At 43.5% G+C, this 21,983-nt stretch overlaps 2 protein-coding genes across 3 annotated transcripts in view; one reads left to right on the forward strand and one right to left on the reverse strand.

Moving 5' to 3' along the window:
- gcc2 (GRIP and coiled-coil domain containing 2) overlaps positions 1 to 2,883 on the reverse strand; it is a 44,592-nt gene extending 41,709 nt beyond the window's left edge. For both annotated transcript variants that reach the window (XR_013965552.1, XM_080786358.1), the window contains exon 1: positions 2,720 to 2,883. Coding sequence is in view for 1 of the 2 variants with exons in the window: in XM_080786358.1 (XP_080642484.1) it covers positions 2,720 to 2,725 (6 nt within the window). In the remaining variant the exon portion in view is untranslated. The remainder of the gene's footprint in view (positions 1 to 2,719) is intronic.
- plekhm3 (pleckstrin homology domain containing, family M, member 3) overlaps positions 1 to 21,983 on the forward strand; it is a 465,291-nt gene that overhangs the window by 327,818 nt on the left and 115,490 nt on the right. The window lies entirely within an intron of this gene.

The raw sequence follows: 21,983 nt of genomic DNA on the forward strand, positions 1-21,983 counted from the left end.
CCACATGAACACTGTCCTGTTGCACCAAACACAACCACATCTATATGAACACTGTCCTGTTACACCAAACACAACCACCTCTATATGAACACTGTCCTGTTACACCAAACACAACCACATCTATATGAACACTGTCCTGTTACACCAAACACAACCACATCTATATGAACACTGTTACACCAAACACAACCATCTCTATATGAACACTGTTACACCAAACACAACCACCTCTATATGAACACTGTTACACCAAACACAACCACATCTATATGAACACTGTTACACCAAACACAACCACATCTATATGAACACTGTTACACCAAACACAACCACCTCTATATGAACACTGTTACACCAAACACAACCACCTCTATATGAACACTGTTACACCAAACACAACCACCTCTATATGAACACTGTTACACCAAACACAACCACATCTATATGAACACTGTTACACCAAACACAACCACATCTATATGAACACTGTTACACCAAACACAACCACATGAACACTGTCCTGTTGCACCAAACACAACCACATCTATATGAACACTGTCCTGTTACACCAAACACAACCACCTCTATATGAACACTGTCCTGTTACACCAAACACAACCACATCTATATGAACACTGTCCTGTTACACCAAACACAACCACATCTATATGAACACTGTTACACCAAACACAACCATCTCTATATGAACACTGTTACACCAAACACAACCACATCTACGGTATATGAAAACTGTTACACCAAACACATCTATATGAAAACTGTTACACCAAACACAACCACATCTATATGAACACTGTTACACCAAACACAACCACCTCTATATGAACACTGTTATACCAAACAAAACCACATCTATATGAACACTGTTACACCAAACACAACCACATAAGCATCTGTATGAACACTGTCCAATCCATTCCTTTGATGCCGAGTGCCAAGCTGGGAGGCATTGGGTCCCATTTTTACAGCCTTTGGTATGACTTGGCCGGGGATCGAACCCCCGACCTCCCAGTTTCAGGGCGGACACTCTAACCACTAGGCCACTGGGCTGGTGTTGTTACATGGTTGGACAGGGAAGGAGATGGACTTTACAATGAGTATGCACAGGTCCGAGCACAAGGAATCAGACAATTTGTCCTTGTAACGTGATAGTACAAAGGTGTACTATCACGTTACAAGGACAAGCTGTACCATAAATAAACAACCTATGAGAGATATCTAGGCTCTTCCGTCATGTAAAATATAATGTATCATATTAGGGCACAGAGATGAATAACATAAGATGAGATGTACTGGAATAAAGCTTTACATATAACTGGGCCGATAAGTCACTCCAAAATGACTCAATCTGTGAACGGCAATTTACCCGATCTGGAGAAACCGATCTTTTACACCATTTAAGAGGTATAAAAGTAAATCAGATATTATAGTATAATATAATTTTGCATCCTTGTGACGGGCCTAAACATTCTCCCCTTCCTCCACACACACACACACACACACACACACACACACACACACACACAGGAACAACATAGTTTCAGATGGGGGTCGGCGGCCAATTACATTTAGGGGTTCTTGACATCATGAAATATTGAGAACCACTGATATAGAAACAACGGTATTTCAGAAAACTGTCTGATTTTTTTCGACGTCAGGCCTAAATGGGTTAAAGCCATAGTGGTGCTACAGGCTGTAGTGTTGTGTGTTGTGTGTTGTGTGTGTGTTGTGTGTCTCGCCTCTGAAGAGGCGAGACACACAACACAAATACAACCCATATAACCAGTCATACATTTAGCATAATATAACTTCTTCCGTGTGCACAGTAGACCAGTAGCACAGCACAGACAACCACAAATGACAAACATAACTGTAGCTATGTAAGAATGACACTTAATATGTATTATTGTGTAAATATGATTCATAATAATAATAATAATGATAGAGAGCGTGTTACTTTGTATTACTAGGCTACCTGTAGTTTCAATATAATGTAGCTTAGATGTGTAGACTGATTTGACACATAATAAGGAAGGACACAGTAATAACAACAACATTCATAATGTGGGTGCGTGGCATTTCGTTGTTATGGCATGCCAGCGTGGACAAAGACATTATCTGACTCACACTCACACACACACACACACACACACACCACATACAAAGATATGCAGCTCATTCTTGTTTTGTTTCTTAACAATGTGTTTGTGTTTTTCTTCACCACAATGTATTGAATAAACTGTACAGAATGATGTACAGTAGATAGCATGTTGTTTAGACAGATTGTTCATCTACTATCCTATAGTTTAATGTATAGAATGATATTTACTAGATATTTAGACAGATATGTTCATTGTTCATCTGGTATCCTATAGTTTTAGTTCTAAATGCACTCCATTAAAGTGTCTATAAATGTACCTTAAGCTCTGGCTAAACCTACATTGTAAATAAAGTGCTGTTCATCTGTGTTCATCTCTCTCCTCCTGTCATTGAAATGAAACGTCTGCTAATATGAAAGCAAATTCGCCTGGAAACATATTTCTATAACACAGCAGCAATATATATTATTATTATTAGTTTATAATGTAAACAGCTCTAATACATGGCTCATTTCCGCACTGTGTGAGACAGTAGTACTACTAGTAGTTAGCTCATGGAGCTAATGATGCTACGGAAGCTTTATTTGTATTTATTTTACCTCCATGTTTTGGGGGTTCAGTCGGTTCCCAGTCCGCTGTCAGCTGAGCCCGGAAGGAACGACGGTCTAAATGTCAATAAATGATATTCAGGATAATGTTTGTTTTAAAGCTGAGAGTTGCCCATCACACTACAACATGAAAACATCCTCCTGTGTTTGGCTTAGCAAGCTGCCACGGACCACTTCCGCATTCGTCGGACTACAAAGTGACGTCGTACGTACTTGACTTGACTTCCGCATTCTTCGGACTACAAGTGACGTCGTACTTGACTTGAACTGAACCAGTGTACACGTCAGACAGGGATAGACCATATAAGATTTCTAATAATAATAATAATAATAATAATAATAATGATAATAAAAAAACACTAATAGAAAATCTGTGTCCTTTTTTTCATCAAAAGCTTTAAAAATGTGTTTTCATAGCGATACCAATAACCAGTGTTTTATTTCTACTCCACTATACATTTCAGAGCCAAAAATGTTAAAAGAGCTTGTAGATCGGCTATTATCATTACTACTTTACTATACTAATCTATGGAATTAATTTTATTATCGGCCATAGCCGTCATGACAAATGTGATGAGGTCAGCACATTTGAGCACAATTGGGCACATTTGGGCAAGTGGCTATGGCCGTTTTTAGCCCAAGGAGTGTTTTTTTTGTGCAAAACTAATGCTTGGAATGGATTCAGAACCTTGAATTGTCATTTTACTGTCACCTGGAGGCCTGGACCCCCCAAATCACGCAGGGACCCCCATTTCGAGAGTGAGGTCTAGCCAACACCAACTCTGGATTCCTGGATCGCTGCAGCCCTCCACAATTTCCACTGTATTGCACTATATCATAGCATCAGCTATTCTTTCAAATTGCTTGGATAAAGAGCTGCTTTCATGGTGTAACACTGGGAGGATAAAGAGCTGCTTTCATTATGGTGTAACTCCGAGAGAAAAGGTCACGTCAAGACATTGAAGCTGGAGAGAATTAACCCGTTCTCTGCTCATCCACCCTCTCTGGCTCTGCCACTGGTGGGAAGTATATTCACGTAAGTAGCCTATAGGTATAGCTTTACAAGGTGAACGGCTACTAAACCAATTAATACATTGACCCAAAAGTGACAACAAAACAACATGCCTGTCATGTTATTCAGTTAAATGATATTGTGTGTTAGTTTACATGGCTGTCATGTTGTTTAGTTAAATTATATTGTATGTTAGTTTACATGGCTGTCATGTTGTTTAGTTAAATGATATTGTGTGTTAGTTTACCTGGCTGTCATGTTGTTTAGTTAAATTATATTGTGTGTTAGTTTACATGGCTGTCATGTTGTTTAGTTATGACGTTGTGTGTTAGTTTACATGGCTGTCATGTTGTTTAGTTAAATGACGTTGTGTGTTAGTTTACATGGCTGTCATGTTGTTTAGTTAAATGACATTGTGTGTTAGTTTACATGGCTGTCATGTTGTTTAGTTAAATGACATGGTGTGTTAGTTTACATGGCTGTCATGTTGTTTAGTTAAATGACATGGTGTGTTAGTTTACATGGCTGTCATGTTGTTTAGTTAAATGACATGGTGTGTTAGTTTACATGGCTGTCATGTTGTTTAGTTAAATGATATGGTGTGTTAGTTTACAGCTGTCATGTTGTTTAGTTAAATGACATGGTGTGTTAGTTTACATGGCTGTCATGTTGTTTAGTTAAATGATATTGTGTGTTAGTTTACAGCTGTCATGTTGTTTAGTTAAATGACATGGTGTGTTAGTTTACATGTCTGTCATGTTGTTTAGTTAAATGACATTGTGTGTTAGTTTACAGCTGTCATGTTGTTTAGTTAAATGACATGGTGTGTTAGTTTACATGGCTGTCATGTTGTTTAGTTAAATGACATTGTGTGTTAGTTTACATGGCTGTCATGTTGTTTAGTTAAATGACATTGTGTGTTAGTTTACATCATACATGGCTGTTATGTTGGATACAGCATAAAATCCAAGCAGCACAGCGGCTGCAGCCAATCAGGTGCTCCGAGCCTTTGATTAGACATCGGTCTGTTATAGAGCGGAGCGGTCATTATGCAGAAATAAATAACGTGCGCTGAATTCAGCGGTTGACCAATCATAATCGAGCATTCAACCAAGCCATGCAATAATGCCGTACTGTATATAAGGTCATCTACCTCTTAAAGTAACCATCGAACACAGTGGTGGATATGATAGGAGTACAATCTTTACTTTTCTTGGGTATTTCCAGTTTTCCATTCCTTGTACTTTTCCTATTCAAAAGCATATAGAGCCGATCTGTTGTAGAACAATAGTATGTCTGTGTTGTGGTACTCTCTGTTGTATAGAACTATAATATTCGTTAGTATTAATGAATTAGTAGTATTACATAGTAGTATACTCGCTGCTCGCTACTCAGTACTTCAGTAATGAAAACAAGTACATGGACACAGCTGGGGCTGATGGACTAGGGAAGGGGGAGCTAATGAAAAGAGACAAACAAAAATATATCTAGCATTTTAAATCATCATAAATTTAATATCAGTCTGTGTGTCATCAAGTCAACACAGCTGTAAAAGGGGAAGAGGGATGGATGGATATCTGTTGGCCGGGTTGGCTTGGAGGAGAGAGGGGGGGGGGGGGGGGGGGTGTAAATGGACATGCGTAACTGAATGCACCTCCATCTCCATTTAGGTCTGAAATGTGTTTAACCTGGAGCGAGAGAGAGAGAGAGAGAGAGAGAGAGAGAGAGAGAGAGAGAGAGAGAGAGAGATAGACTGAGTGCAGGTATAAACAGATGTGTCAGCTGCTCCCCTTGATGGTTCCTCTGAGCCTATTCACTCTACCCAGACAGTGAGACAGCCTATATTCACTATACCCCCAGACAGTGAGACAGTGAGACAGCCTATTGTATCACTTCACTCTATATATGACTGGGAAGCTGTCTGTCTGCTCACATACATTTTGGGGAGAACTGAAAAAAGGGCAGCACACTATAGCCAGGCTACTACTGGGTCAAAGTACTGCTGGGCCAGGCTACTGCCAGGCTACTACTGGGCCAGGCTACTACTGGGCCAAAGTACTGCTGGGCCAGGCTACTGCCAGGCTACTACTGGGCCAGGCTACTGCTGGGCCAGGCTACTACTGGGCCAGACTACTTCTTGGCCAGGCTACTGCAGGGCCAGGCTACTTCTGGGCCAAACTACTGCCAGGCTACTGCAGGGCCAGGCTACTTCTGGGCCAAACTACTGCCAGGCTACTGCTGGGCCAGGCTACTACTGGGCCAGACTACTTCTTGGCCAGGCTACTGCAGGGCCAGGCTACTTCTGGGCCAAACTACTGCCAGGCTACTGCAGGGCCAGGCTACTTCTGGGCCAAACTACTGCCAGGCTACTACTGGGCCAGGCTACTACTGGGCCAGACTACTTCTTGGCCAGGCTACTGCAGGGCCAGACTACTACTGGGCCAGACTACTTCCCCGCATCAGACACATATCGTTTCATTATATAGATATAGTTAGATTCTTACCTTAAATGTATAGGATTCATGATGACTATGTTATGTTTATGTATTACCATGTTTTTGTTCTTAAGCTTATACTTCGTTCTGGATTAAGAGCGTCTGATACATGCCTATAAACTGTTTCTCCCCAATAAGACAGTGAGTGGAGTGGGGGTGTGGTGGGGGGGGGGACGTGACGGGACCCCCGGCGGGGGTCGGGCTGTGGGCTGTGTCAGATTGACAGACGTGTCACTGAAGGGGGTCTCCATGTGTCAGCGCTCCTCTCTCTGTGTCTCTCTCTCTCTCTCTCTCTCTCTCTCTCTCTCTCTCTCTCTCTCTGACTGACTGACTGTCAAAACACACACTCTGCATTTTCACAGAAACCTCACAACTCCTTATTCATAATGCCGTCAGCACGGTAACCTCCTAGGGGAGTCAGGGGAGAGGAGAGGAGAGGAGAGGAGAAGAGAGGAGAGGAGAGGAGAGGAGAGGAGAGGAGAGGAGAGGAGAGGAGAGGAGAGGAGAGGAGAGGAGAGCTGGGTGGAATGCAGAGCGGAGACTCTTCAACTGAGACAGAGCTGACAGCCCGGGGGGGGGGGGGGGTAGCACGGTGTCAACAACTGCAGGCCAAAAGAACACACAAACATCCTCTCATAGAAGACGAGACAAAACTATAATGCATGTATATGCAGCAGCGAGCTTCAGATGGTTATATTTGAGGGGGGGGTTAGCTTCCTTCCTCCTTCCTATACCACCTGTACCCCCGACCAGTACAACACACACACACACACACACACACACACACACACCACACACACGTTTTGCACAATTTATTTATGTCCACACAAAGGAAATTGCTTACGAGGACAGACGTGTTTCAGGTGCAGCAAAGTTACATCCATCCACAAGGGGTAGCGATGGCATCCCAATTAAGTTTGAAACCCGCTCCAACAGGCTGTGGACATGTCCCTCTAACACTGTGGACCAGCTCTACGCGCTATACGAGCTTGTAGATCTGCTATTTTTTTGAACAGCCACAGTATAAAATAATGGTTAAACATGGTTACAGATGCTTTCCCCGTTTTAATAGGTTAATCAAAACACGCCGTCTCGCTGATAAAAAAAGATGAAAAGCAGCACAAAACACGCTGCGTTTAAATAATGTATAAATGAAAGTCCCTAATGAGAACACGCTCGGCTCCACGCTCTGACTCCTCCTATTACCAACATCTCCACTTGTCTCTCATGTCTAATTAGTTGCGCCACGACACAATTATTAAACTATTTAACGAGGCTGTTTGTTTTAAATAATGTACAGTGTGTGCTGTCGGTCACGCTGTCAGCAAGCATGCGCTGTACTGTACAATCAGGGACGTTAAGACATATACACCAAAGGGGGCTTCAGCCCCTGCCCTGCGACGCGTTGTGAGCTTGTAGATCTGCTATTTTCCCTATTGTTGTCCAAAAGTGCCCTCTTAATGGGATTTCAGCCCCTGCCTCTCCAACGCTCTCTGCACGTCCCTGCAGGGTAGAATCATCAAATCACAACGAACGCTATATGAAACCTCATTACATGACGACGTCCCGACCCTTTTCATTTCATGGACCTATACAGTTTGATGTGCATTTTGTCCACGGGACTGTTCCAATCGTTATTTTGAAGCCGAGCACCGACTGACCGCCAAGCGTCAGTCAACCCCCCCACACCACCCTTGGCCCTCTCTCACTCGCTCTCTGCCACGATGTTATAAAGTTACACCATGTGCAGCACCTGCAGGCAATTGTAATTGTCGATGTGGCTGCGCGCGATATTGAACAGTCAAAACTATTCGTGTGAATACGCCTGTATCAACACAATTATTATAGGTGTATATATATATGGGGGCCTCATATTTGGTCTTGAAACGGGCCTGCAGATTCCTAAGGCCGCCCCTGATTATATTGGTGGTGTTTGTTTGATATGAAAAGTTTTGAGCACCACTGATATATATATAGAAACATACGTCTTTTTCAGAAAACGGTTTAGAAAGAAATTTCGTTTTTTCTTTTCAAATCTGTCTCAGCTCTTCCGATTCAACAAGTGAATGGACGCTTTCGTCCTCTGCTCTCCTGTCAAAGTCAACAGTCCATGCAGTGTGATGATTGGTTGTTCAGGCACGCAATCAGGCAGCCCTGGAGTGGCTCGGAGGACCCCTCTGACGCCACTGCGCCTCCAATCACAGCCAGGGGCCAAGTCACAATCACCCATAACACACTTTCTTCTACACAATTAGAGAATGTAGAAGAATTGTTATTTTGATCAACGTTTGCCTGTTATCTCTCCTATATTGGTATACCAACATCAATACAGCATGGAAATGTGGACAAAATCTATTTCAACAACAACAACAAATTATATATCTTGGATCTGAGATTCTAAAATGTCATCAAATGGTGGTCCATGGCTCAAATGGGTCTGAGAGGCTAAATGTCATGAAATGGTGGTTCCGTGGCTCAAATGGGTCTGAGAGGCTAAATGTCATGAAATGGTGGTTCCGTGGCTCAAATGGGTCTGAGAGGCTAAATGTCATCAAATGGTGAATAAATAAGAGACCTTGACATGAAAAGGGTTGAAAACCAAAACATGGCAAATGGAAAATACAGTGGGAAAAAAACTAGTGTACCTACAAACCAGCGGGGACCCCCTTCAACGAAGTGTAGGGCTTAACAAAATCACTCAGTGACTCATAGTCAATTTTAACATTTGTGTGTATGAGTATATGTGTATACGTGTATGTGTGTGTGTGTGTGTGTGTGTGTGTGTGTGTGTGTGTGTGTGTGCGTGTGTGTGACTGTGTGTGTGTGTGCGTGTGTGTGTGTGTGTGTGTGTGTGACTGTGACTGTGTGTGTGTGTGTGTGTGTGTGTGTGTGTCTGTGTGTGTGTGTGTGTGGCTCAATTTCCATTACCTTTCTGTTACGTAATTATTGCTTGTTTATGCTTCTTTTCAACTCTCTTTTCTTTCCTTCCATGGTGCATTTCTTCTCCTCCCTGCATGACATTTTGCCTCCTCAGTTTTTGCGGTGCCGTTAATAGCCAATAGGATTTGACATTTTAATGCATTTCTTGGCGAATTGAACATCTCGCACTGTTCTTTTCACACATTCAATCACAGTCATATAGGTAGGCTATACTGCACGCACGCACGCGCGGCACACACACACAAATGAACGACCAGAATCCATCTCAAAACGTGACAGTGTGTGTGTGTTTCATGGTTAGCCTTTCACATAAGGGCGATAGGTTTAACAACACTAACAGGGTCTAGCATCTATAGAGTTTTACCCTCGCGTTGCGATACTAATATAATACACCACTGCTGTATACAATTGGGGGAAGGCAAAAATAAGCTTTTATAGCTTCAGCCTATACCTTTTTGGTCCGTTATACTTCCGTCTTCTAAAATTCCTTTTGTTATCTACTGTGATGTATTATAAAAGGAGCAAAATAAACTACCAGCATGATGGTAGGTTCTGGGTTTACTGATGATCCTATATATATATATATATATATAAATATATACCATATGTATTTGATGTATTATGTTGTCCTTTCTGAGTGTCTGTAAATCGCTCTAGATTAGGAGCCTCTGCTAAATGCCTAAATTGTAAATTGATTGATTTTTTCTTTTAGGTTTTATGACCTCAAGGCTCAATTACACCCAAACAACCTGAACCTTTGAACATTCGGTAGATTTTCGGTGTGTTCTGAAGCCTTTTTGAGCTGCAATGAAAACATGATAACAATTTGCCAGCAGACGCCACTGAAAATGGCTGCCATACCGCTCTGCCCGAATCCATGTAAAAAATAAAAAGAAGCTATATCATCACAAATCAGTTTTTATTTTGTATTGACTCATTGACGCATCTTCAGTTAGTCTTAAGTCTAGAAGACCACTGACCACCAAACGCAACATGACACCACCACCCACGGACACAAGCAGTCCTTTTGCCGTCAGGTGGAGTCCAGCTGGACCGTTCACCGAACATGTCATTCATCATCACGGTGCCGTCGTCGTTTGTCCGGGTCCTGTTGGTCCCGCCTCTCAACATGTCAATCATCATCACAGCGCTGCCATTGGTCCGAGTACTGTTGGAACGACCACTCGACACGTCTCTGCTGTGAGTGGTCATGTTGGTCACGTGACCGGTCATGGGGGCGGTCATGTTGGTCATGGGGGTGAGAGTGAAACATAAGCCTGTATGACGACAAGAAAAAAGTACTCACGTTAAACTTAGAGGATCAGCGACGTGCACGCATAGACATCAAAGGGGGCTTCAGCCCCTGCCCTTTTACCCCATCTGTAAAACAACTGCCCTCTCCAAACCACGAATGCAGCATTTACTGCACAGTGAAAGAAATGCAAATGCCCCTCCTATCCTTTCCATGCCATACCGGAAGGCAGCGTTCAGGGGAATTGCTTTTTTTTTTGTCCCGAAGTCTCCTGAACTTGAACGCAGCACCTTGCGTTGAACACATTTGTTTCGAAATCCATGTCATACTGTACACCGCATCTCCAGTAGATAAAGAGTGCTGGGTTGCGACCCGAAAATAGCTGATCTACAAGCTCTCTTGTGAGCTTGTAGATGTGCTATTTTTGTCCTAAAAACTGCCCTCTTACGTGATTTCAGCCCCTGCCTCTCTAACACTCTGTCCACGTCCCTGTGGAGGATATTTCACATTCCAAAAAAGCTTTTGGTCATTTCATCGTCTACTCATGCAGGCTTATTGCTTCCTGCAATATGTGCAGATGTAACGCCCGGGATTCAAACTCGGGTCTCCCACGTGAAAGTCCAACATCTTAACCACTAGACCAAAGGGATATCCCCATGGACCGGGGGAGATATTAGACTATTGAGTCCTTCAGGCAGAGGGACTGCTACACAAATTGGAAACAGGTGGTATACGCAGGGCCATTGAGTGACTTTGACGAGCGCTTCCAAACTCCCGACACTAAGGAGAAAATATCGCCTGCACAGAATTTCTTAGCATGAAATAAGCTCATAGCATATAGCTTACGTGGATTTTTATTAAACAAACACATAGAAAGTACAGCCGCAATGTTGGGTCATTTAATACAATCCGATTTCTGCGTGTATGGATGGGCTGTCAATGGCTGGTGTTGCAACTCTAGAGTCAACATAATTATTAACACAAATCTAGAGTTGCAAATTGTGGCTATTAAAGTCTTCATATGAATCTGCAACAGACCTATACAATTAAAAAAAAAACACATTGGAAACGATTGGTAGCGAAAATCTTTTACCTTGGGCAACCCATACAGTCAGCAGAGCAAGATTGCAGAAGCTTCTGAATCCCATCACTGCCACGATCATCTGTGTAGGTTTAGGTACTGGACTAGTTTAAGAGCTGTAGGTTTAGGTACTGGACTAGTTTAAGAGCTGTAGGTTTAGGTACAGAACTAGTTTAAGAGCTGTAGGTTTAGGTATACTGGACTAGTTTAAGAGCTGTAGGTTTAGGTACAGAACTAGTTTAAGAGCTGTAAGTTTAGGTACTGGACTAGTTTAAGAGCTGTAGGTTTAGGTACTGGACTAGTTTAAGAGCTGAGGAAGAAGTGTCATATGGCTGGTTCTCAGCAGAGGGTTTAAAGCTAGACGCTGAACCCACAGCTGTTCATGATCAGCAATAATGACACCTGTCTGTCATTATTGCAATGGGAAGGTTTTGACTATTAAAATCACAAATGTACTGACTGTTCGTGTTATGGGGTTATATTGGTCAAAACTATACTTTGCTTACAAAAATCATGTTTAATTCCACAAATATAAATGTTGCTGAGGCTTGTGTGATTTATTCTGCCTTTGGTTACACTGTAGTTTACATCCCTTTATCGGAATTCACGTGTCAGAAATGGTATGTTTGGAAAGAAAAGTGTATTAATTCATGGTAAAAAAATGTAATAATATTCCCGTGTTTAATCAATTTAGACCAGAGAACAGATTCAACGAATGTCTTCTAAACCCTGACATTTTTCCGAAAAACCCATGTTTCTATGTCAGTCGTTCGGCACTCGGTGTCGCGCTATGAGCATGTAGATCTGCTATTTTAGAAAAATGGTGAAAATGTGTCGCAAATTTGGGATATATATTCTTTCAGAGCAAACGTGGTTTAGTCCACAGAAGTGAACCTTTAAAATCCTGTTTTCTCAACTCGCTGTTTCTCTGCAAGACATTACTCTATAAGCCATATCTCCAGAACTGGTGGGTCAAACTGAACAACCTACATGTCAATTTGAAGCTATGATAATTCACATAACCCCTAACCTAAACATACAGTAACCGCAAGCAAGGGAGCAGTGCATGTTCTCCAACCTTAAAGGGACACTTCACCCTTTTTGCAAAATAATATATGTTAATGACGTTTAGAAGCTTTAGATCACTTTCCTGGGGGTATTTATGTGTAATATGTGGTTTTAGATATTTGAGATTGTAGCAGTGAGCCTGTTGTCTCTGATGTCATGGACACTGGTCTCACTACCCTCCTGGACTACAATTCCCATAATTATTTGGTGCACTGCTCCTCCTTGTGGATAGGGGGGAGAGCTGTCTTACTGAGACAACATGTAGTCCAGGAAGGAAGTGAGCCCAGTGTCCATGACATCAGAGACAACAGGCTCACTGCTACAATCTAAAATATCTTAAACCACATATTACACACATAAAGACCCCCAGGAAAGTGTTCTAAAGCTTCTAAACGTCATTAACATATATTTTTTTGCAAAAAGGTGAAGTGTCCCTTTAATGCATGTTCGGACTAACGGGACTTCGGAACTATATGGGCAGTTCCCGGCCAGCCGGGGCACCTGATGGAGGGGAAAGGAACTGGTTGGAATAACGTGTCCATGGGATAAAAATTGGAGGAAAAAAAAACATAAAATAAAATCAAGTGAAAGCATCCTATGCGCACTCCGATCCGTCTCCATATATCTATGAGCGATGGAGGGCCTAGCTATCCGTCCTATCTATGTGCTCACACTGCTGGCACATTTTATAAAGAGCCTATTGATTTACTTCCATCCACTCGCCTCGTCTGAGAACGACAGAGAGGCCGAGAACAGGACGGAATATTGCTCTAATATTATGGTGCTCTATATTTATGTGTTCCCTAAAGTGATGTCTCTGCCGTAATGTAATTGCTGAGAGAGAGAGAGAGAGAGAGAGAGAGGGAGAGAGACACACAGAGAGACATAGAGAGAGAGATGCTCCTCCATAATGTAATTGCAGAGAGAGAGAGAGAGAGAGAGAGAGAGAGAGAGAGAGAGAGAGATTTACATCTTGTTGGGGCACTCTCGCAGTGCAACTGTATAGTTAAGTAGAAAGAGTAAATGGACGAGAGAGGAGAGGTGGGTTGAGTGCTCAACCTGTGGGTCGGGACCCTCAAGGGGTCCCCACATTATTTTTTGGGGGGGTCCCCAGAGAGGAGCATTACAATGAATCGGTTTGTCATACTTCAGTCTGAGAGCTCACAATGCGTTGTGACACACAACAGCTTTTAAGTTTTAGACTGTTACTTTTAAACACTTTGATTATTGTGTTTTCATACGGCTGTTTGTATAGCAGTCTGTCATTGGCTGTTTGTGTAGCAGTCTGTCATTGGCTGTTTTGTGTATAGCAGTCTGTCATTGGCTGTTTGTATAGCAGTCTGTCATTGGCTGTTTGTGTAACAGTCTGTCATTGGCTGTTTTGTGTATAGCAGTCTGTCATTGGCTGTTTGTGTAACAGTCTGTCATTGGCTGTTTGTATAGCAGTCTGTCATTGGCTGTTTGTGTAGCAGTCTGTCATTGGCTGTTTTGTGTATAGCAGTCTGTCATTGGCTGTTTGTATAGCAGTCTATCATTGGCTGTCTGTGTAGCAGTCTGTCATTGGCTGTTTGTGTAGCAGTCTGTCATTGGCTGTTTGTATAGCAGTCTGTCATTGGCTGTTTGTGCAGCAGTCGGTCATTGGCTGTTTGTGTAGAAGTCTGTCATTGGCTGTTTGTATAGCAGTCTGTAATTGGCTGTTTGTGTAGCAGTCTGTCATTGGCTGTTTGTGTAACAGTCTGTCATTGGCTGTTTGTATAGCAGTCTGTAATTGGCTGTTTGTGTAGCAGTCTGTCATTGGCTGTTTGTGTAGCAGTCTGTCATTGGCTGTTTGTGTAGCAGTCTGTCATTGGCTGTTTGTGTAACAGTCTGTCATTGGCTGTTCGTGTAGCAGTCTGCCATTGGCTGTTGGTGTAGCAGTCTGCCATTGGCTGTTTGTGTAGCAGTCTGCCATTGGCTGTTTGTATAGAAGTCTGTCATTGGCGTAAAATGAGACCAAATGGACCCGTCTAATTTCACGCTCTCAAGAGTTAAATATCTCTAAGGGTTCATTTGGTTGCCAACTCTCCATCATTTAGCTGCATGGGGACCACCTGGAACTCCCCTCAGGGACCCCTGGTGGTCCCCAGACCGCTGGGGACCACCTGGAACCCCCCTCAGGGACACCTGGAACCCCCCCTTAGGGACCCCTGGTTGAAAAGCCCTGGTTAAGAACACACAGGAAGCAACAGGACGTATAATCACATTGTGTGTCCTGAACGCTATAGCCGGGCCATGCTAATCCAATCTGATGCCAACTAAACTGATTTATCCCATTTAGGCCTGACCACAGTTTTCTGAAATTCCTATGTTTCTATGTCAGTGGTATGCTCAAACTATTTCATGTTAAGGATCCCAAAAAATATATGTAATTTGCCGCTGACCCCCATCTGAAAATATGTTGTTCCAGGGACCCCCCCCCCCCCCCCCCCCCACCCCCACACACACACCAGAAGCCAAGATTTGAGTTAAAAACGTTAGGCTCTGAAAGAATACATATTCAAAGATTTAGCAGATCTACAAGCTCGTAGTGCGGTACTCGGTGCCGAGCTACGAGCTTGTAGATCTGCTATTTTTCAACAGCTAAAGTATAACATAATGCTTGAAGGGGTTCCCGTCCAGAGCGGGTTATTCCCCTCCAGCGGCTCCACGATACCTTCCACAAAATACGGAGGAATGAACGGACGCTAATTGGAATCAATGGAATGGCAGTGAGTGTTCACAGCCACGTTCTCATTCCTGTTCGGCAGGACTATCTTCAAACCCTAATAATAATATCAGTGTTTCTCAACCCGTGCAGGGCCCTGCAGCCCTGGTGGGCCGCAAGGGTATTGTCTGGACCCCCAAATAATTGGCAAAACACTTAAGCCCTATAGATCTTGTGCCACCCCTTACCCATAAACTTATTTGCCATTATTCACTATCGTAAAACATTTTAAAATAGTACGAATAGCCGATCTATACAAGCTATAACAACGTGTCGATGTAGATCGGCTAGTTGAACTATTTTTAAATGTTTTAAAATAGTTAAAAAATGGCAAATGCGTTTAGGGACAAGGGGTAAGGCGTGGCGCAAGATAGAGCCCTTTAGATTTACATGACAATGTAACATTGTTGAAAAGAACATTGTGATAAAAAAAAATCTAAATTTTCAAACCTGACAAAAAGGTTTTCATATTACTGATGAATACTTAAATTACTTATTTGGCTACATTGGTTCGACTAAGTACATTACTGTACTGTACTGTACTGTACTGTACTGTACTGTACTGTACTGTACTGTACTGTACTGTTTTTTTCTTCTTTCCCTTTTCAATACATCTCAGGGTAAAAATATTGTACGTTTTACTCCACTACAATTATTAGAAAACTAAAGTTACTAAGATACTTTGTAGATTTGTGATTACTATTACAAAACATATAACCGCTATAACCACTTCAGCCACATTTAAACTATGGCTGTTTCAAAACAGCCGACATGACAGAATTATTGTTAGCCCTTCTATCATTAAGGATAAATATAATATACAGAAGAAACCCATGGGAATAAACAGCCAGGCATCCATTCTGTGTGTTATTCCACCATACATACACGTTGAATGTGTATAATGCAGGGCACTTTAGGACTCAGCCTTGAGTACTTAATTAATGGTCGCCCTTTAAATAGCTTGTGTATTGATTCAGTCGACAGTGAGCCCCAACAATAATAGTCAAGAAAAGGTAGTTGTTGAGAAAGGAGAAAACGGGTGCAAGAGGCAAGTATGATCTGCACCTGTGTTTATATGTTGTTTGTATGTCTGGCCTCGTGGGGAAAGATGGTGGGTGGGTGGGGATGACTGGGAAAGGAGTTGTGGGAGAAAATGTAAAAAAAAAACAAAGAGTTATATGTCTGTGAAAATTGCATAATGTCATATACTCTTTGAATAAAATAAAAAAAGAGGGCACTTCTGGACAAAAATAGCGAAAATAGCAGATCTACAAGCTCTCAACGCGTCGTGCTTCCGAACTTACTTACAGTAAGTAAATGTACTTACAGTTTACACCACTGGCCCTGACTATAGCTACAGTATATATCTCATATAGCGACCTCCGTTCCGCGCAACACAGACCAGACTAATAGAGTGCGGATGACGTCAGCAGCAGCAGCATGCTCTCGCTCTGTGAAATTAAATGGGGTTCCTTGTTAAGAGAGGCCATTTGTCTCCCAGTCCAAACCAGCCGAGCCTGAGCCATGGATCAATACTGATGTCTTTAGGCTGCTAAGCGCTCTGCTGATACATTATTGATGTCTGAGGGCCTCGCCGCTCCACTCCGGGATTAGATCCGAGCCTCGGTATACAGGACGGGACAGGACCGCGGCCTCTCGTGATTGGTTGAATGAACCGCGCACGCGGGGGAATCCAGTCGCAACAAAAAAACGCCAAGGGCCGGAACCACTGTGTGCAAGGGCACCGTCAGGTTGATGAGGTCAGGCAGAAAACTCATATCTCCGTGTATTCCAACTGTGCGTGCGTGCGTTTAAGATTTTCTGTTTTACACACCATTATAATGTTCTTATTTTTATCATAAGACCACATTACTGCACGTCAATCTCCAAAATGATTTATTATGGCACATTGGGAGTCCTTAACTAAAGCTGGTTCTCAAATGTTTTATTTGCAAAGACCCGCTTAACTCTGAGAGTGTTCAAATGGAACCAAACGAACGGACCCTTTTGAACACACAGACCTGTTATTCAGTGCTATCTATTTGCGTTTTCCGGTAATATTATTGTCCACTCACTCTGTTTGTCCGTGGCAAAAAATATATGTTTTTTTGTCCTGGCAGGTAACAGTCCTGGAAGGTAACAGTCCTGACAGGTAACAGTCCTGGCAGGTAACAGTCCTGGCAGGTAACAGTCCTGGCAGCTAACAGGTAAGGTTATTATACACATTACACACACTACAGTCCTGACAGCTAACAGAACGTTATTATGTGCAGAATGAATGAGCTGCCAGGATGAGCAATGGAGCCGGCTACACATTTAGACTGCACGGTCTGTGTGTGTGTGTGTGTGTGTGTGTGTGCACGCGTGTTAGTAAGCTCCCTCGGTTCAAGTTCTATTGATTTAAAGGTGTAATCATGATCTGACTAGACGAGGAAAGGACCTGCATGGGTCGTTCTTTACCCATAACGAAATGTGTGAGAGAAAAAAAAATGAAAATTATGTCTGCCTGGAGAAAAACTAAACTGGGGGGGGGGGGGGGGGGGGGGGGGGGGGTCATTTGGACAAACATGTCATGTTGTGAGCTTGGACCGCTGTCGACAAGAATCAGAATCAGAATCAGAATATCTTTATTGTCATTGTACGAGACAACGAAATTGAATTGCAAACCAGCTCAGTGCATTTAAAACAAAAGACATAATACTCTATATAAAACACAAAATACAAACATTTAACGCATATTGCACAGTAAGTCCTTTTAGTTCATAAAGTGTCGAGTGTCAGAGTTCAAGTGTCAGTGTTTAGAGCTATGACTGCTCTGGGGTAGAAACTGTCCTTCAGTCTGTTAGTCCTTGTCTTGATGACCCTATAGCGCCTCCCTGAGGGCATGAGCTGCAGCAGGTGGTGACCTGGGTGGGATGGGTCCTTGAGGATACAACAGGAGGCACTGCTCTGAAGGAAGTCACGTACTTCAAGTATCTGATGGGCTCATGGGTCAACTCAACGGAACAAGATGGACCCCGCAGAAGTCTCTAGACGGGTGCTACTGCTACACCAGAATGCTACATAACATCAGCAAGAGTATACACATGCATGTTACTAAGTACAATGGAATGCCAAGGGTGAGCCAGAGAATAGCAGCCAGGAGAATGAGACTAGCAGGACACTGCCAAAGACATCAGGAGAATGAGACTATAGCAGGACACTGCCAAAGACACCAGGAGAATGACACTAGCAGGACACTGCCAAAGACACCAGGAGAATGACACTAGCAGGACACTGCCAAAGACACCAGGATAATGAGACTAGCAGGACACTGCCAAAGACATCAGGAGAATGAGACTAGCAGGACACTGCCAAAGACACCAGGAGAATGACACTAGCAGGACACTGCCAAAGACATCAGGAGAATGAGACTAGCAGGACACTGCCAAAGACACCAGGAGAATGAGACTAGCAGGACACTGCCAAAGACACCAGGATAATGAGACTAGCAGGACACTGCCAAAGACATCAGGAGAATGAGACTAGCAGGACACTGCCAAAGACACCAGGATAATGACACTAGCAGGACACTGCCAAAGACACCAGGATAATGAGACTAGCAGGACACTGCCAAAGACACCAGGAGCTGCCAGCCAGCAAACAGGTGCTGTGGGAACAAACACATGGGCACCGATCACGAGGACGTCCTACACCAACATATGTGGATGTACTCAAGAACGACGCAGGAGCGCAAAGCACAGAGAAACTGGCCTGATGTATGGAGAACCATGATGACTGGAAGAACTGACCAGATGTGTGGAGAAAAAAAACACTATTTCTGAGAAGTTTCACCTAAAAGCTCAAAATAGGTTTAATTATGTGGTTAACCTCCTTGACCCAAACAGGAAGTGGATGGGTGTGTATATCCTCATGTACCTGGCTGGCTGACTGACTGTGTGAGGACGACAGCGCCACCACTCAGTGTGTCACTGTAACTACGCTGAACGCCACGCACTGCATTAGAGAGAGGAGAGAGAGAGAGGAGAGAGAGAGAGAGACGGAAGAGAGAGAGAGAGAGAGAGAGGGAAGAGGGGGGAGATAAGAGAGAGGAGAGGAGAGAGGGAGAGAGAGAGAAGGGGGGGCACACCAGAGAGAGATGGGGGGGGCAGAGAGAGAGAGAGAGAGAGAGAGAGAGAGAGAGAAAGAAGGGGGGGGCCCAGAGAGAGAGAGAAGAGAGAGAGAGAGAGATAGGGGGGGCACAGAGAGAGAGAGAGAGAGAGAGAGAGAGACTGTACATAAGGAGGTAAAGGCCACGAGTTATGAATAATAGATGTGTTGTGTAATATGAGACCCAGACAGTGTTATATGGCATCACCGTTCACATGAGACCCAGACTGAAGGCCCTGAGAGGCACACTGAGAGTGTACAGACACTTTAACATTTACAATTCAGGCATTTAGCAGACGCTCTTAATCTAGAACGACTTTTACATAAATTGAGCCTCCTGTAGGAGGTCGAGGCCAGGGCAAGTACTACGGCAAGTGCTATGGGCTAAAGATGGCGTCTGTAGCGGTGGGTTTTCAGAATACGACGGAAGACTGGGAAGTGAATCTGCAGTTCTAACTGTAATGGGAAGTGCATTCCATATAGTTTAGATGGGAGTGAGGCTGCAGTTCTGACTGCAATGGGAATTCAGTCCATAGTTTAGATTGGGAGTGAGTCAGTGAGTCTGCAGTTCTGACTGCAATGGGAAGTTGCATTCCATAGTTTAGATTGGGAGTGAATCTGCAGTTCTGACTGCAATGGGAAGTTGCATTCCATAGTTTAGATTGGGAGTGAATCTGCAGTTCTGACTGTAATGGGAAGTCCATTCCATAGTTTAGATTGGGAGTGAACCTGCAGTTCTGACTGTAATGGGAAGTTCATTCCATATAGTTTTGGAGCCAGAAGGGAGAAGAGTTTGGGAAACGTATAATGTGCTGATAGGATCCTGCTTGATTGTTATCACAAAGATATATAATTCAATTCTTAAAGATGGAGTGCCACGATTTTTTCCACTCTAAAACATGATCATCAGGTATTATTATATTATAAGGAGGAAGAACTTTTTCCAAAAAGAGGTATTTGTAAAATCATGCTTTTATGTGGACACGCCCACCAGTTCATTAAGTATGTCTGGTTTGCCTGGCGGGTGGTGATGGGTGGTGATCCACCTGAACTGAAGCTGCACCCACAGCTGTAGTTGTATAATAAAGGGGAGGGGGTTAGGGGGAGGGACTGATAGTGTGATGTCACTATATTACTGTTTATTTCATTGGCCCGTTTGACTGTCAAGGGTTCAGCCCTAAATACAAAGTTAATACACCATAGACATATAAAAACGACTCCAGGGTGACAAGTACTGTTACCTCATAGACACGTGCAAAACTGGAAAAATACAAATACATCTTTAACTACTTGATCGAACCCAAGCATAGCCGGCGACCAAAATTATATATGCCTAAACCTAAACCTTTAATAGTCCTATAATCAAATAATTCGCATCGCATTTTAGATGAGGTTAAAAAAAAGAGGTTGCTCACAGGATGGTCGGAACCGCCCGAGAGAATGTTCAAACGTGGCTGCACCTGCACGCACGCACACACGCAGACACACAAACACACACACGCACACACACACACACACACACACACACACTACGCACACACACACACACACACACACACACACACCTGTGCATGGCTTCTGCAACTCTGTGGAGTTGGTGTTTGCTCTGGAAAAAAAACAAACAGGACAAATGAAGCCCATCTAGCTGAACTCCAGTAGCAGCTAGGCTGAGGCTTGTGTGTGTGTGTGTGTGTGTGTGTGTGTGTGTGTGTGTGTGTGTGTGTGTGTGTGTGCGTGTGTGTGTGTGTGTGTGTATGTGTGTGTGCTGAGGCTCATAGAACTGACTGGCCATGTGTGTCTGCACCATCACTCTGCGGCCCACTAGCCACCACTATGTCACTGTAGCGTGTGTAACTGTGTGTGTTGTGTGTGTGTGTGTGTGTGTGTGTGTGTGTGTGTGTGTGAGTGAGACCATTGAAGTGTGTGTGGTTGACAGGGCCGTGCATCACAGGCAGTAGACGTGGGAGGAGAGCCCTGTAGTCCCAGAGTTGACTCACTAGGCTGGAGAGGATAGGAGAGGAGAGGAGAGGAGTTTGTAGTAATCAGGGCTTGGTGGAGGTGTGGAGAGGAGAGGAGAGGAGAGGAGAGGAGAGGAGAGGAGAGGAGAGGAGAGGAGAGGAGAGGAGAGGAGTTTGTAGTAATCAGGGCTTGGTGGAGGTGTGGAGAGGAGAGGAGAGGAGAGGAGAGGAGAGGAGAGGAGAGGAGAGGAGAGGAGAGGAGAGGAGAGGAGAGGAGAGGAGAGGAGAAGTGTTTGTATAGTACTAATCAGTGCTTGGTGGAGGTGTGCAGACGGATGCAGCTTCCTAATGAAGTGCTGTTTCCTGCTGACACGGTTTACACACACACACACACACACACACACACACACGCGCGCACGCACACACACACACACACACACACACACACACACACACACACACACACACACACACACACGCACACATGCACACACATGCGCACACACGCACTGTATTGCTAAATCGTCTATTTTCAGCTAGTGTTCTGTAGTAGACAG

The sequence above is a fragment of the Protomyctophum bolini genome, assembly GCF_963924005.1.
Source record: "Protomyctophum bolini genome assembly, chromosome: 16".
In the NCBI taxonomy this organism is placed as follows: Eukaryota; Metazoa; Chordata; class Actinopteri; order Myctophiformes; family Myctophidae; genus Protomyctophum; species Protomyctophum bolini.